At 39.0% G+C, this 18,000-nt stretch overlaps 1 protein-coding gene across 4 annotated transcripts in view; it reads right to left on the bottom strand.

Moving 5' to 3' along the window:
• Positions 1–3,711: 3,711 nt before the first annotated feature.
• Positions 3,712–18,000, bottom strand: part of CNOT4 (CCR4-NOT transcription complex subunit 4) — a 146,624-nt gene continuing 132,335 nt past the window's right edge. For 2 of the 4 annotated variants that reach the window (XM_061198071.1, XM_061198070.1), the window contains exons 11-12: positions 4,798–5,010; positions 3,712–4,114 (exon numbers count right to left, since the gene is read on the bottom strand). In XM_061198071.1, the coding sequence (XP_061054054.1) occupies positions 3,813–4,114; positions 4,798–5,010 (515 nt within the window). In that variant the 3' untranslated portion in view covers positions 3,712–3,812. The remainder of the gene's footprint in view (positions 4,115–4,797; positions 5,011–18,000) is intronic. The other 2 variants (XM_061198073.1, XM_061198072.1) reach the window with 1 other exon arrangement.

An 18,000-nucleotide genomic window follows, 5' to 3' on the forward strand; every position in this document is an offset into this window, starting at 1 on the left:
CATTAGGGCTTCCCCAACACAGAGCCCATCCAGATCTTCCAACAGTGAAGTTCAAAGTTGGCATGCCTTCATGTTTACAAAACTTCCTATCAGCTTTTTAGTCTTATTCAAGAGCAGATATCAAGGACTACCAGGGATCTGAGAAGTCTCTAATATGGTAGAGATCAAAGCAAAACAAACAGATAAAACCAACTTGAAGAAATAGAAACAATGCAAGGAGAATAAAACTATTAATATAAACAAAGTTGAGATAAAACTTCCTAGAAAGAAGAGCAAAAGACAGAGATGGCAAACTGGATAAAAGAATAGGAGAAAGTCCAGAATAATGGGATTTTTAGAAACGGAGAAAAAGAATAACTGCAAGAAAATAACTGCAAGAAATTCACTGCTGAAATAAGTCAAGAAAATTTCCCAGAATTGAAGGACATGAGTCAACAGATTTTAAAAACCTAGTGTGTATCCACTGTGTTCAGCACAATGAATTAAAATAGACCCACACCAAGGAACACAGAAAACAATTTCTACAGGCTTCCAGAGAGGGAGACAAAAGGATTACATATAAAGGATCAGAGTGGCTTTGGATTTTTTTTTTTAACAGCAATACTGGAAGCAAGAAGACAATAGAGTAATGCCTTCAAAATTCTAAAGGAAAAAATATCTACAACTTAGAATCGTCTATCCACCAAACCATCAACGGAAACAGAATATTTTTGTATATGCAAATTACTAAAATATTTATTTCCCACATGCATTTCTCAAGAAGTTACTGGAGGATGCACTCCAACAAAATTAGAGGAAAAAAAAAAAAAAAGACTAAGATATGGCATATAGAAATACAGGGGAAAGAAGACCCAAGAAAGGAGAGAGGTGAAAGGAAATACTAGGAATGTCAGCTGTGCACCAGATCTGAGTACTGTGAGCCAAGAGACAGACATTGAGGGCTGTCAGTACCAAGATTCCCACTGCTGTTATACCAGCAGACTGCCTAAATCAGTTTGGTCCAGGTTCTTTTCTGTACTTATCTGATTTTGACCAAACCTAATGAAATTTCTGTTCTCCCTCCACGCCCTGGTGAATTGATCAGCTGACGCTTATTTTAAACCACCCCACTCCCATGGGTTGGGCTTTGATCAACTGCAGAGGACTGAGGGAAGCCACGGAGAACTTAGACACAGGAAACAGAGAGCAGACCACTCTGCCAGACATCCAGGATCGGGCTCACAACAGCCCTGTCGGATGCCCTGACTGTACTGGACCCTCTTTTCCAGGATTCATTCATGACCTTGCACACTGTCTTCCCCAGAATTGGCTTTTATAAATTATCAGAGAAACTAAAGCCAAACTATGACCTAAAGAATCTGTTCAATTTATCTTCTCCTAAAAGTCTTGATCTGATAGTGACAATACTGCCCTTCCCTTACACAGCTAAGTTTTGATTTGCTACTTAGCTTTTTAAAACAAAGCAATGCATTATGCAGGGGTACATATGTAAGTGGCAAAACTCTAAAGAAAGATCAGCACAGAAATCAAGACAATGGTGATCTGTGGATGGTAAGGAAAGTAAAGGAAATAAAATTGGAAAGGGACAGATAGGAGGTCTTTCAAGATATTATAGGTTCTATTTTTAACTTGGGTGGTAGGCACACTGGTTTTTATTGTTTTATTATTCTTTAAATGATATTTGCATATTTTATAAAGTCTTCTGTATGATTCATTAAACATACGCACAATCACAGCACAGCCATGCAAAATAGAATTTCCCTCCCTTCACATTTTTGTTGATATACCAATGTCAGGAATATCCAAACCGCCCCCTACAATCCCCCAAAGCCTTGATTACAATTCACTACTACCTGATATTGCTTGTGTGTTGGGCCACCACTTTCCAGTACAATGTGAAGATTCAGGTGACTGAAGCAAAGCCTACAGACCAGAGGAAGCCTATAGTCTATAGAGACATTTATTTGAGACAATCTGCTTTACATTTTTCAAAAACTGTGTTAAAAATTTTTTTTTGGTAGCAAATTGAAGTACAGAGTAAATTTAAGAAGGAGAAAATCAATCTGAAAGCACAGAATGTAAAATTTTAAAGATCTACTTAGTTCATCCTACAAAGATCCCCTTAATGGATGTAGCTGGAAATATGCCAACTCTAGCTTTGGACTTCTGAATGTAACCCAAATCATACAGATTCCTCGCAACCTGGTACCCTCTTTTGGTTAGTGGTGTGACCATTTCTCCATCATTAGGTACTCCCTAGAATGGCTGGTCACGAAAGATTTCTCTGTGGGTTTCCTCTATCAGTGTTTCCTGATCTCTTTCCCGTTGTGGCACTCACATGTGCTGCTAATTGTATGGCACCCTGACTGCTGGGGCTGCCAGGTCTCCCCGAGACAACCAACATCTCGCACAACCCAGCCTATCTGCTCCTTCGTGGCCCATGAGGTTTCTCAGTTGGGAAGGTCTGGTCTGAACAACACAACAGCACAAAGAAGCATCTTCTACTGAAAGCCACCGGAAGAGGAATTCTTGAGGATAAGATGGGCTGACCTTCAAAGATGGCAACGACCGACAATAAAATGAATTTTTTTCTAATTTCTTCTTCTAACCCATCCTCCCTATTGCTGAAGATGTAAAATCAATGGAAACACCTGATGACTGTCACCACAAAATGTTTCAAATTCACATGCAATAAAATGGAAAAACAAAAACAAGAACAACCCAAGGGTCATGATCAAGTTTTCTGTTTTATTTAAGATTTTAGTTTTAATTCTGAAGAAAGAGGTACATTTCCTTTTTTTAGTTTTAGCATTAGGTTATAACCAGGTTTCTGTTTTCTTTTCTCCCGTCTTTTCAATACTGCACAAATGTCCAGAAACTACAGGGTTAAGTAAAAGCTGCAGGCAAGGTCGTCAGAGATTTGCTCCTGATGGTGATCAGATGGCCCGAGAGCAGTGCTATCTCAGAGTGCCCTTAGTCAGGTGAATTTAAGGTAAAAAGAAAAAAAGATTCTGACAGAGGAGAAAGATCGAAGAAATCACTTATATTTCAGCTCTTATATTATGCATAGGTATTACATCTGTGAATACTGTTTTTCTTTAAAACATTTGAATTTACTTTAAATCTAAAGTCAAAAAAATTTTTTTTCTCCTTTAAAAAATCACTTCTCCCCTCTTTATAAACTCTTTAGCAATAGGCCAGTTACTACCGCAGATCAATTTGTCTCTCCATCAACTTCCGATAAATTCTTTTGCTTAACAACACAATCAAGTCCTCTCCATCAACTTGCCAAAAGAATTAAAAACTAAATTAAAAGCATTTTCCCTGCAACAGTGATAAGCTGAAAACAAGATGGATGCCAGGACCACTGCTTTCCCCCATGCATTTAGCCATCTCATTTCAATCAACCTGGTTTTCAAACTTCTGCAGTTGATAATGCATTTACTTCACCTTCCCTATAGATTAATCATTTTCTGCTAAGCAGATTATGTCATTATTATGCGCAACAGACAAACAGTAATTTTCTAAGTATCGAGACTGCCCTTTGATTTCTTTTCTTTCCTCCTTAAAAAGGCATTTTTAGAAAACATTCAACAGTGTCACTCAAATGCTGGATCAACAGAAACTTTTACAATAAAAAAAAGATGGTAATGACCCTGCGATCGCATTGCATCTGGGGGTAGGGAGAAACAAAACTGACAGGAACTGGATTCTTCAGAACATAAGAGATGAGAAGGGAGCTGTGGGTCGGCTGAGAGGGCGAAAACAGGGTGGGACAAATCCTGCATTTTCTAATGAATTCTCCTCTTTCCCTAATGGCGGTCCAGTGTTGAACTCTGTAACAAATCTGTGGGGGTTTTGCTGGGGGGTCTGAAGGCTGTCTGAAAGCCTGGGGGTGGCGAGTGAAAGCTGGAAGGATTTGAAGGAGGAGGGTAGGGATTCCAACTGGCTCTGTGCAAAGGGATCTGTGTGCTGAAGGGGGCGCTGTGGTGGGCTTGTGATGGAGCAGCAGTGGGGCCGTCCATCTCTGTGAGGGCCTGAAGGGATTTGAGCCAGTGTGGAGGATTGTCATCTTGAAGAGAGTCTAAACTGTTTCCTGAAGATGCTGGAATACCTAAGGAGAGAAAAGAAAACAAGAAGGAAAATGGTGAGTTTGTGCAGAAAGCATAAGAATTTCATCAAACAAAAAAATTTAAGGCGCTTAGTTTCTCCAAAAAGAAACAAAGAATTACAATTTTAAACTCCTTCCAAATAAGACCTTCTCAATCTTATGCTCCTTTTATTCCCCACCCACAATGACCACGATTTATCGTCACACAAACCCATGCCTCCTCTTCAACTATACAGACATCATCCCCCAATGTCACAGAGGCAGAGTTGCCACAATGAGTCCCCAGGATTGCATGATGTTATTTCCCAATTGTGCTTCTCCTTCTCTAATAGGGATACATAAACAAGATAGCCTTATAATAGAGAGCTTTATTTTTTAAAGTGGAGTATGTTCCTTTGAGAGGATAAGTCAGATCCTTCTGTACTTTGAGACCTACAAAATACACACATTCTGTCAGATGTTAGCACCTACTTACACCAAAAGCAGCAACCTAGGTACCAAATGCCTTGTTACACAACTAGGCCAACAGAGTTAACTGAGGCTACATGACCCCGGAGAACGAAACAAGCTACCACACACTTGTGGCTTTGGGAAGATTACGTTGAAGAGACCTCTTGTTTTTAGTTAATCTGTGCTAAAAACCAAACTGATGGCAGTCATTGGAGCTGAAGGAGTGAGAAAGTTACCTGTGATGATGGCTGGGTCTGTCCAGCTGCCAGGGCTGTCCCAACTCGGGCTGTCGGTGGTGGCAGTGTTGGACGTTGGTGCACTGTGGCTGGCGTTGGAGGGGGAAGAAGAATTGGGCAGTCCACCAAAGCTGATGTTAATGTTGGGTAGAAGTGCCCTTAGCCCGTCCTGCCATTCCTTCATATTTAAACTCTCTACAGAACTGCTGTTGTCTGGGAGATTTACCAACAAAAAAATGAAAGATAAAAAAAAAAAAATAAAAAGCTGATGTTAGAAACATATGTTGTTCTTTAGTTGTTAAGCGGGAGAAGAATTATTCTTTCTTTATTGAGCATTTAAAATGGGTTGTCCTAGCAAGATAAACTTGGTTAGGATTTTGCTCATGAGCTCAGAGCCCCTGAAATAAGTGAGGAAAAAGTTGCTCAAGGATCAGGAGAGGGAGCTTCTTGTCCTTCTTACAGACTCTTTACCATTTTCATTTGTAAGTCAATAATCCAGTTTAAAGACTCAATGCTCCAGAGCACAATTTAGTTCCAACTACATTATATAGTTTCAGTTAGTGGGGCATTTAGCCAGCTGACCTGATTTACGCTATAAAAAAAAGCAAGCCTGTAAAGTTCAATATAGGAGTGTATTCTGAGCCCATTAAATGAAAGAAAAGTCATTTTATGAAGAATAAACATAAGCCAATAGAAAAAGAAAAATAATTAAGTTCTCCCTGATTATAAAACTGATCATGTATTTCAGAGGAGAAAGGCAGTAATGTATAGGCTTTTGAATTTGAAAAGAGTATTTTTCCATTAGTCACAAAGGCCAAGGAGACAGGGGCGAAGCTACCTTTTAGATGGAATCATTTCCAGCAGTCTGCCCACTCTATTCTTACAGTTCTACTCATCATTTAAAACACAAGTCCTGGAGTCCTACAGTTAGTTCTCTGGTTCTATTTACAAATAGCATCAAATATGATAAAACACTATCAAGATAAAAAGGCTTTCATAAATTGTGACTAAACTCACTTGATCTACTACCATCCAGAATCCACATGGTATATAACTAATTGGCTGGGGGGAGGGGAGGGGAAGCGTAAAGTGTAACTACTACTTAGAATAATTGTTTTATTGAAAATAGGACAGTAGGTCAAACTACCAACCGTGGTTTTTGAGAAGAGCATAGAAAATTATTTCTGGTTCTACAGAATTGATGAGCAGTCACCACAGATGATGATGATGATGATGGCGACGATGACAACGATATTCTATCAGGTACAGTCTATGCTATTTGGTGAATTCAGAGTTTTCTTTTTATAATGTTTCCTTTGCACCAATCACTAACCTATGCCAAATTCTAACATTTCAGCAAGTGAAGCTTTTAACCCTATTGATGTTATTTATAAAAAGACAAAAAACTACAATCAAATGCAACAAAAGTCATCTCTGAATTTACTTAGATGAAGAAAAGACAATCTACACTCTACAGACTAGTCAACAGAAAGGAAAATAAATTCTTCAAACCGAATTCCAATTCACAATCAGTGTAATTTCCTAAAGCTTACCCTTCTATTTGCATCCTATCTGACATTTGCATTGTGTTGTACAATTCACAAAGCACTCTCATAGTCCATTATTATTTCATTTGATCCTCATGTTGTGAGGCAGGCAGAGCAGGGGGAGTAGTGTGCATTTAACAGATAAAGAAATAGACTCTAGAATAATTTGCACAAGTCACATGACTTGTACCGTCAAGACCTGAAACCCAGACCCTGAGTTGTTTTTTTTTTTAGTAACACCGAGCTCTCAGTCTTGTATAGACTATTTACTTTATATTTGTATAGACAATTAATTGTCTTTTTAATAGGTTAAATGTTTAAGGCAAATCCCAGGGGCTTGTGAGACCCATGATGAAAAGGAAGCAAAAAAGAAACACGGAAACATTATAGTATGTCCATCAGCCATGACTAGTAGGAGAAATATTTCGCTAAAGGAACAAACTGGAATTTGCAGCCAGGGGAGAAAAATTCTAATCAACAACACAATCATCAATTCCCCCCACCCCCTAGTCCACTCCAGCTGCATGAGGCATTAACAAGATGACACTAATAAAGTCCTAGAATACCCTCAATTACAGGAAGGTTCGGTGGCTACATTCTAACCTTTAAAGTAGTCACACTGTCAGACTGAATAACTTAACTTGTTTTCAATTAACCAAAAACTGAACTCTAAACAAGGAAAACTTCACAGGAGGGAAATAAAATCTCCCTGATATAAAAAGGTGATGTACAACTACATGGGAAAATTTTAAGGAAGATTAATGCTCTTGAACTTTAGGTAGCCAAAGTCAATTAAGAAGCCTATGCAGATGATTTGAGGTTCCCTCTTTCACTGCACAGGGAAAAAGAAAAAAAAACCCATAACTTAGTAAAACCCATTTTCTCCTTACTTTTGCTTTACAGTTAGTGAGAACTGGAACTAAGGAACTTTGCATTAACAATAACATTTGCATTTATATAAAGTTTATCTGAAAATCAGTATTACAATAAAATCGAAAGACATTTGTTCACAGGCAGGGGATATATGGGAACTCTGTACTCTCCACTCAATTTTGCTGTGAACTTAACACTGCTCTAAAAAAATAACATCTATTTAAAAAAAAGATACTTGTTTCTCTGATTTTAGGCTAATGAAATCAAGCAAGAGTATGTTAGCCAAAGACATTCACAGACGGCGCATGATACAGAAACAGTGAGAAACTTAGATCCTCCCAGGTGAACTATGATTATCAGATACCTTGGGGAATAAATTAGCTAGTTTATAATTCTCACAATCTTGCCAAAAACAAAGTCATGTGCCTAGACATCTTGGGAGCCTGATAGCATGGAGAACTGGTTTACAGTGAAGTTGCGAGTGTCACTAGGAAGTGGACTGACTCATTAGCTCTGGGAATGGGACCACTATTCTAAGTAGTTTACAAGAAGAAAAGAAGTTTTCTTCACTGTTTTCTCTACTACTGCTATGCCAAGTGTTGGCACAAAGAAGGGGCAAGAAAAAGGAAATCAGATAAATGCTAACCCCATGAAAAATTCAATAGCCACACTTGAAATCACCTCCTCTACCTCCCTGCCCACCCTCCCACCCCACCTCCGACCCAAATTTGTTTTGGCTGAGAGGGCTTCTGGTAATTCCATTCCTTGCAATACATACAGCAGGGTTGATGAACCTCAGCACTACTGACATTCTGGACTACATAATTCACTCCCCGTCGTGAGGGGGCCGTCCTGCGCACTGCAGGATGTTTAGCAGCACCGCTGGATGCCGGCAGTGTGCGCACAACTACTCCCCACCCCCAACTCTGACAATGAAAAATGTCTCCAGACATTGCCAAACGGCTACTGGCGGGGCGGGGGCAAAATCATCCCTGGCTGATAACCACTGACACAAAGGAAGCTGATTCCTTTGTTTCTAGGGCTCTAAATAATTCCACTCGAATACACATTTCCTTTTAAATAGTACCAGGACAGGACACTTGGATGCAACCTGATGCAACTTCATTTCCCTTTATTTATATAGGACTTCACACTGGCATATGATTCACTATGTACAAGTCCGTAGGTCTAATGGAGAAAACACTGGGCTGAAAATTGCAGATGGACTGTATAAGGCAACCGTAATTAATATAACCTTGAGCATGTAAGTAAGTCTCTTAGTATGCTTCATAAGTAAGAATAACATCTGCTTTCTTCTCTCGTAAGGATAAAATAAGAGAAGGGAAAGCAATTTGAAGACCATTTATTACTTGATAGGTGCCTAACAACAATTTTTTTCTAATACTCAATACTGAATAGATAGTAGTTTCCAAAAAGCCAAGGTAAGAAGATTTCTCACGTGCCAGGAACTGGCTCTATGCACCACAGTCTCCTCCTAGCAATGGAGGGATAATAGCCGGTATTCTCACAGAGGTACCGTGCAGTCAATCTAACTAACAAGCCTTCTCACCACCAACACAGTACAAAGACAAAGAAGACATAGAAAGCCCTTTAAACTTTCCATAAGCAAACTACAATGAAAATCAAGTCACTGAACATACTTTATACTAAATGATACTAATTTTATTTTTAAAGTATTTAATTAGTGGTAGTGTAATACATTAGGGAAGGATTGTATATTTTTAAAGGATTGCTAATATGTTTAAATGTTTTATGATGTTAAAAAATTAATTTTAATTTATAATTTCCAAATATGTACAAAACCACTGTTTCGGTTCTAAATAATTTGAGGGCAGGAGAGTGGGTGAAGTTGTTTGTAGTAGTTTTATTTTTCAGAGTAGAACTCAAAGACAGAATTTAAAGTACTTTCAAAATGCCATATACCACACTCTCATATTCCATTGTGTAAGAAGTACCAGTATACTTCAGTTTACCTAGCACAGAGCACATTTTATTAAAGAAGAAATTATGGTTAAAATTCTGCCAGTTTGCTGGTAGTCTAACACCCAATCCATAACAAGTCAATCATCGCTCACTAAGCAGCTGACAAGTCTAGATTTTAGCAACAATGGCAACAACAAAAAATGTATGTGTTAAAGCTGCCAAGATAAAAGTCAAAGCAACTATTTACTGAACGCCTACAGTGTCTAAGGAGGACAAAGCCCTTAAGCCATGACTCCTGTTCTCAAGGAGCTTAAAGTCTAGATGGTGAGACAATGCAAATATGGGAAAAGCTCAATAATCACAACCTGAAAAACCAACAGAAGAAATGTCATGGGGTTGTACATGATTAATAAAGGCTATAAAAGTTTAGTAAAAAGAGAGGCCAGTTAGGCACACGTGTGGAAATGTGCTGGTGGGTGAACAAGAGTTGCAGTCTTTCATTCATGGAGTTAAGTTCATGGAGTTAAAATTCACAGATGCCCTGAGCCTGAAAAACCCACGACAGGTTAAAACTATCTTTGGTATTTTTACATAACACTAAACTAGTCTAACTACTTACTAGGAAATACACATACACATTTTATAAGCAATGATTATATTACAAAATAAAATTAAGCTGTGTCTGATATCAGGCCTTTCACAGAAAATCATGAAGCAGGAAAAGATGAATGGCTTAGGCAAGAGCACACATTATAGCGGCCAAGTAGATTTCCTTCCCTTCTTCTATTCCTCAGATTAACTGCAATATATTGTTATAAAATGTAAAACTTTGCTACAGAGAACAAGACTGTGGAAAATCTGCTCCTTATGATAAATTGTCACTGGTGACAAGCCAATGAGTTTTTCTGGCTTGCATAAAATCTTCACCTAAAAGAACACTTTTCAAATTGGTTTCACGGACTGCAAAACCACCTCAGGAGCCACTGGGGAGGAAGGGGACAGGGTAGTAGGACGACACATCCCTCCCACCTCCTGATTTCATCTATTTCCATTTTAGGGTAGCACATAAGATTCCATTTGAAAAACAAGATCTGCTAAGAGGGAAGACAGAAGATCTATGTATAATGACAACATGGTGAAATAAAGCACACTTAAGGGGGAACCCTAAAACAAAAGGCTATTCCAAGTTTTTGTTTCCTCTAATGCAGTTTATACCACCAAGTCGGGATTCTGTCTCCGCTTGGAATTTTGCCTCTACCTTCTTTTTGGTACCCCTCCACAAGGTCTTTTTATTATAAACACATAGGCCTTATTAATTAAACTAGCTAGATGTAACTACAGTCACAAATCCACCAATTTGTCCACTTTCATGTTGGGGCAGGGACAACTGGCTCACATATTCGGCCCTGATCCTTAGGCTACTCCATTCCCGACTGCAGTCCCTAGGACCAGAGACCTCTTATTTCAAGTCTATGCCAACTGGGAAGTAGTCACTGAGCGTTCCAGTCACAAAATATTCCTAAAAGAGTTTCTTCTGTTCATCAGTTTTTAATCCTTATCTCATAGCTACTTCCCAAAGCCTCAGTCTTCAATCTGATCTTTTTTTCTCACAAGCTTTTATCTTCCTTTTCTTCACTGCTGTCCTTTACAGTTCAAAGCCAGAAGCTACTTCCAATAGGTAGGTTACTTAGTGAAACAAATCTTTCTTGGTACAAGGGGTTGTCCATCAGAAATCTAGTTCCCATTATGGTTAATTCTTACCAGTTAGACTCTCAAATATTCATGCATTTTTAGAAGGACACACAGTACAGCCTGTCTCAGCCACTCTACCCCTCACTACACTCCCCACTCTGCCCCCAGCCCTGTTAGATACTAATTCCTGTGAGTTTGGGGACGGAGTCCATCTCCACCAGTATATGATTTCAAGAAAGCCTAAACTTTCTCAAACTTCAACATATCTCTAAGCAACTCAAATATAAATGAATTATGCTTGTCCTATATGTAAAACCAAACTTTAAAGAGCACACAAAATTTCTCCTATCAGAACTTAAAGCCTTCATGACATAGGCATGTTGTTCTTTAGGACAGTCACAAAAATCATTTCAATTTATTAACTAAAATGTGAATGAATTCTTTCAAACAGATTTATAAAATCAGTTTGTTTATGAAAAAATGTTATTCTACTTAAACAAAAAGAACGGACCCTCAAATTTCTAGGATTATGCTTTACTATAAAAAGCAAGAGAGACCACTACTGCAGAGCAGATTTGCTGGGGCACAAAATCTTAAGGGTTTAATAGATCTAAAAGTAGAGATTAAACTATGTGAAAAATTCTAAGAACTCAATGAAAAAGAGTTCTGAGAACAGAAGAACTTGAACAAAGTATTAACAAAAAACAGTCAAATTTTATTCCCATTAGCAGAACAAGAAGAAATGACATAAACAGGAAAAGAGAGGCCTTGAGGATTAGCTAAATATGATTTAGGCTTTCTGGACTCTGTCTTTACTTCCTGCCTTTCTCTTTGTCTAGAATGCTTTCCCAATCTCTTTGACTAATTTTTACTCAATCTTCCAAAAGTCCCAGTCTTCCACTCAGATCATTCTGGATGACAGCACTGTGGTCTGAACCACACTCATGTGGCAGCACACTGTGTTGTGACATCCAGTATGTACACCCTTATGTGTACTCACATCTTCTCTCACAACTCTAATGAAAGGCCTGCAATAGGCTATTTTATAGATACTTGAGCATGCAGCTCAGTGTCTTAGAAACTTGATGTGCTTCAAGATATCTGCTGAGTCAAAGATCCAACTTGAGAGGAGCTGAAAAACCACCTTCCCCAAAAAAGCCTATTTATTTCACATCTGTATAATGCTACGAATCAAGCTGTTCTCTCAAAAAAGATGCAAATCTTTCTGACGGCAGGAATGAGCTAAATTTGGGGGCCCAAAAGGCCTCTCTGAAAAAAGAGGCCACTAAAATGATATGATTTCAATACTGCTTGAGATGCCAAAACACAAGCAAATATAATTTTTAAAATCCAATGCACCAAAATACATAAGGAATGCTTTTTAAAAAAGATATTCTAATATTATGGGTACAGGATAGTAAACAGGCCTATTAGCTATATTCTATCCATTTTTCTACTCTAGACACTATTCATTCACTCACTATGCACCTGATGTACTTGATTACCTTAGTACCAACAATCCAATGAACTAAGTAGTAGTTTCATTTTACAAATGAGGAGACTAAGTAGACTCTGGTAGTTTAAAGAATTTGCCAAAGTTCAAAAGTGCTGAAGTCAGTAATCATACCCATTCTGACTCCAAAGTGTTTGCTCTCACCACTGAGCACACTACCAACTAGTCCGTGTCCTGGCAGGACTCATGGGCCAAGAGAAGGGGAGGTCAGACGCATTTAAACAACTACACCATGTGACAGTAAGTGTTGTTCTGGTATGAACAAAGTCCTGTGGGGCACAAAGAAGAAAATGAACAATTCTGCCATTCTGCATGCAGGATAAATGATGACTGGAGAAGCTCAAGGGAAGAGAAGCTGATATGGAAAAGGGAAACGGCATTCCATACAGAGAGAGCAGGAGAAGCAGCTAATCACAAAATACAGTAGGAACACTGCACGATATACGTAGATGTGTTTTACACAATGTGTACTTTTCTCTTCTAGAATGTTCCTACGAGGATCTATGTTTGTTTTTGGGGAAGAATCAGACCATCTAATGAGAACCAGGAAAACATCTAGATGTTTGCTTTATGAAGGATCTAAGGAAGTAAAATCGATTTAAAAAAAAAAACAGGCAAAAATACCTATGGAAAGAAGTCTATATATAAAGCTGTACATCGAAAGAAGAAAAAGTAAACTTAAAAGTTAATGCTGGGCTTCCCTGGTGGCGCAGTGGTTGAGAATCTGCCTGCCAGTGCAGGGGACACAGGTTCGAGCCCTGGTCTGGGAAGATCCCACATGCCGTGGAGCAACTAGGCCCGTGAGCCACAACTACTGAGCCTGCGCGTCTGGAGCTTGTGCTCCGCAACAAGAGAGGCCGTGACGGTGAGAGGCCTGCGCACCGCGATGAAGAGTGGCCCCCGCTCGCCGCAACTAGCGAAAGCCCTCGCACAGAAACGAAGACCCAACACAGCCAAAAATAAATAAATAAATAAATTTTTAAAAAATCAAAAAATCACCAGCTTAAAAATAATGATAATAATAAAATAAATAAATTAAAAAAAAAAGTTAATGCAGAAGATAAATACATCTTAGAAGCATTATAAACTGGATTAGATGGAACCAAGAAACAGAACTAAACGATGGGGAGGGACAAAAATCCATTATAAGAAATCTATAAAATCTGAAATTGGAAGCTTGGAGGAAAGCATTTAAGTGAGCACAAAACTGAGAACTATGAACAAAAGCCCCGTGAGGACATCCAAGGACGACTGAAGGAACTTATCATCCAGGAGAAGATATACAGATCCACCAGAATATGATTTCACTGAATTATAAAACTGCAGAGACATGGAGGATGTCAACCACCCTGACATCTCTGAGATCTAAATCTACCAGAAGAAAATAAACCTGAGAAAATTCACCTCCTGACCACCCCTCTTTCCCAAGTTGGAAACGAGGGAAAATTTTATTCTGGACTTCTGACCAACAAAGAACAGGTTGGCTATTGTGAATATAATGGAAGCCCTAAGGACTTCCCTGGTGGCACAGTGGTTGGGAATCCGCCTGCCAATGCAGGGGACACGGGTTCGAGCCCTGGTCCGGGAAGATCCCACATGCCGCAGAGCAACTAAGCCCATGTGCCACAACTGTTGAGCCTGCAGTCTGGAGCCCGCAAGCCACAGCTGCTGAGTCTGCGTGCCACAACTACTGAAGCCCACGTGCCTAGAGCCCATGCTCCACAATGCGAGAAGCCACCACAATGAGAAGCTCACGCGCCACAACGAAGAGTAGACCCCGCTCACCGCAACTAGAGAAAGCCTGTGCATAGCAGTGAAGACCCAATGCAGCCAAATAAATAAATAAATTTATTTTTTAAAAAATAGAAGCCCTAAGAGTATGTGACATAATTTTAGGACTTTAAGAAGCAAGGAATGAGACTAACTAGATTGAGTTCTTGGATGGCTGGCATCCTGGCTACTTTTGCAATCACCACAGTGCATTGCATTCATCTGTTTATACATTAGTTTTTTCGCCTAGACTGTGAGCTCCTCCAGGAAAGGGCCTTGATTTAATCCTCTATGTATATAGTGAATAGTTCCTGAACCTGAACCTCAAGAGGTATTTAATGTTTCCTAAATGAACAGCCCTGAACATTTGCTTCCAGGTTTTTTTGAGAAAACATCTTTCCAAAAAGGTTTAAAAAAAAAAAAAAAAAGGAAGGGTAGGTCAGGATGGTCCCCTGGTTACAGGAGGCAGTGATTCATAGGCTATAGAAGATGCTAAAATATGAACATTCTGACTATGCAATAAATAATTCTAATAAGGAAAAGAAATTGGGGCGAAATCTAAAGAAACCAGTTCTTGTGCAGGGAGAATCTCATGGGATAAGATGTGAAAAGAAAGCTTAGAAAAGCTGGATAGAGTTATGTAACCTACCTGTAGATAAGAGTATCATAATCCTTGAGGATTAAAATCAGAATCCATAATGATCTGAAGCTTGTGAAAAATGCTGAAGGCAAAAAAAAGCTAAGTTTGGAACAGGAGAAAATTAGGAAAAGCCACTGCTCAGCCTGTCATAATGCTAAGTCCTGAGAAAAGCCAGATCTATGTAGTTCCATCTTCATTTTGCTTCCTTCCATCTTCTTTATAAAACAGCATGATCCTCAAACCAGAAAGGACAGATTAAGCAATGTGGAGAGAGTACTGTAAGTTAGAAGAGATGCAAAGACAGTAAAAGAACATCTATTCAATTTAAATAAGTTTAAAATTTCCAGGTGTAAAATGGATTCTATTCCAGGGTATTAATCCTCACAGATGTCATCACAAAACCACTGTTAAGAGAAGTTCCGGGACTTCCCTGGTGGTGCAGTGGTTAAGAATCCACCTGCCATTGCAGGGGACACGGGTACAATCCCTGGTCCGTGAAGATCCCACATGCCGCGGAGCACCTAAGCCCCTGTGCCACAACCACTGAGCCCACGTGCCACTACTGAAGCCTGTGCGCTCTAGGGCCCACATGCCACAACCACTGAGCCCACGTGCCTAGATCCTGTGCTGTGCAACAAGAGAAGCCACCACAATGAGAAGCCTGCTCACCGCAACTAGAAAAAGCCCGTGCACAGCAATGAAGACCCAACGCAGCCAAGAAAAAAAGAAAGAGAAGTGCCGGGAAAGGAAGAAAAGGCAGACTCTAGAAGCTACATAATTATAAAATGAGTTCTTGGGAAAATTCTGAAACAGATTAGAAGCTGGATGGTTTCTTTAGAAATGAATATGATAGGTTTAGCAAGCACTGCTCTATTGCTTACATTTGCAGGCATTTTTTGTGAGAAATAATATGTAGCATTTTGGCTAAAACCTCAGCTCCTTTCCAAATGAAATACACAGGAAGTTTAACTTTGAGGTGGAACAGCAGTCATGGAGGCAGCTTCTACTGACAATTGTTTTCCACTGGAAATGTCCTCCTTCTAGATGCTACGGTCCATTTCCTTTCTTCTTCTATTGCCTGCCCAAACTCAAACACTTTGCAGCTAAACTCCACTTCCATCCCACTGACACATCAATCCCATACAACAAATGGAATAGAGTGATCAATGAAAGCCAAAATGCATTTCCATAAAGAACCAGCCATATCAAAGTAATTTACCCTTTGGACAGGCTTTCTAGGATTGTCATAACTACGATAGATGTTGAATTCAGCAGTTGTTGGAAAGTTTTCTAGTGGTAACCTTTTGGTATACGATAGTAAAGTACAGCATGGACGACAGCAGTGTTTAGATGAACTGTCACAGAATTTAGGATACCGTGTGTTAGCCTGAAAGTTCCTGAGATAGATAGTGCTTGGCTTATCTTTGACTCCATGCTTTTTATTATATTTAACAAAACCTACAAAGTTTATTTAAATGTGCAAACAGAAAACCAATTCGAGATGACAGAATCAATAATTAAAATTATAACTATTCTTAAATTAAAATTCTTAAAATCTTCACACAAATGTTATTACTGTTACTAATAACATTTATCTATCACTTTATAACCACGTAGTCTTTCATATGATAAACTTGTAAGATGGTGATATACAACAGGATACACCCTAACTACACCAAATCCAAACACATAAAATTTAACATGTATACATTCAGATTTTTAAAAATTCATTACCAAAGTGTAGGATGGAAGAGATCTAACCAGTCATGTGTATGGAAAAAGGTTTAGTGGTTTTACTTATATCATTTGATATAACAATTGGGTAATGGAACTTCTAAAGAGGTAACATTAAGACCATGTAAATTGATGTGAAATGTCTAAATTAGCAATCGTATGACATTGAGCAAATCACAAATGATAACCACTCTGAGCCTCAGTTTTCTCATTTACAAAATGGGGATAATAACCCCACAGGATATTTTTATAAAAAGACTCTGTAAACTCTAAAGGAATATACGAACTTTAGTAATAAGAACAGTGTTAATGAAAAAGGAGATTATCTAATCACGTCTGGATTATTAAAGTGTAAGCTTCATATTTTAAGAAAGGCATTCAGGGACTTCCCTGGTGGTGCAGTGGTTAAGAATCTGCCTGCCATTGCAGGGGACACGGGTTTGAGCCCTGGTCCGGGAGATCCCACATGCCGCGGAGCAACTAAGCCTGTGTGCCACAACTACTGAGCCCGCGCACCACAACTACTGAAGCCCGCACACCTAGAGCCTGTGCTCCGCAACGAGAAGCCACCGCAATGAGAAGCATGCGCATCTAAATGAAGAGTAGCCCCTGGTCGCAACTAGAGAAAGCCCGCGTGCAGCCATGAAGACCCAATGCAGCCAAAAATAAACAAATAAAATAAATAAATTTATTAAAAAAAAAAAGGCATTCATTGTCATGCCAAAATATGTGTAGAGGAGAAGTGGACTACAGAGAGAACTAGAAACCATGTTAGGTGTGAAAAGGTTAAAAGGACTAAGGATGTTTCATCCATGTCTAGTAGTTACTAGACAAGCGGAAACTGCCTTCACATATTTGACAAGAAGTATAAATGGGAAAAAGATTTTGGTTTAGCCAAGAGAAAAATTCGTTAACAATTATAAGTTCCCTAAAGAGAGCTCCCTACTTAGGAAAGTATTAAGTTCCCCAAACAGCTCTTCATTACCCACACAGAGAGTTCTGGAAAATAAGGTATTTATTTAGAAAGACTTTCTGAATTGTGTGTATACATATGTATGTATATGTATGTGTGTGTATATATGTGTGTGTATATATATATATTTGTGAGTATCACAAATGAGAAATTGGAGGTAAGAAAAGTATTGGTTAGGTGAAATTTTTAAAGTTTGTGTGTGTAAAGGGAGGGAGCAATGTGTGATCCTTGGGAAAATAAGGATCAGTCAAGAGCTGAATTTCCAGAGTTCAGAGGTAAAGAAGATAGAAGAGAAGGACTGATCATGGAGTGGTGAGGGGAATCTTAACACTGAACTGAAGGCCACAGTTCAACCAAGAGGTGAGATAATTCATGTGGAAACGAATCTAATTAAGGTCTCCAGAAGTCCAGATTTAACACAAAGCAGATCCAGATCCAGGCTTTGCAGACCTCCAGAAATAATAATCAGACACTAACATTACTCTCTCAACCATGAGTTTTCATTCAACAAACATTT

This window comes from Eubalaena glacialis, chromosome 8, assembly GCF_028564815.1.
Source record: "Eubalaena glacialis isolate mEubGla1 chromosome 8, mEubGla1.1.hap2.+ XY, whole genome shotgun sequence".
NCBI classification, from domain to species: Eukaryota; Metazoa; Chordata; class Mammalia; order Artiodactyla; family Balaenidae; genus Eubalaena; species Eubalaena glacialis.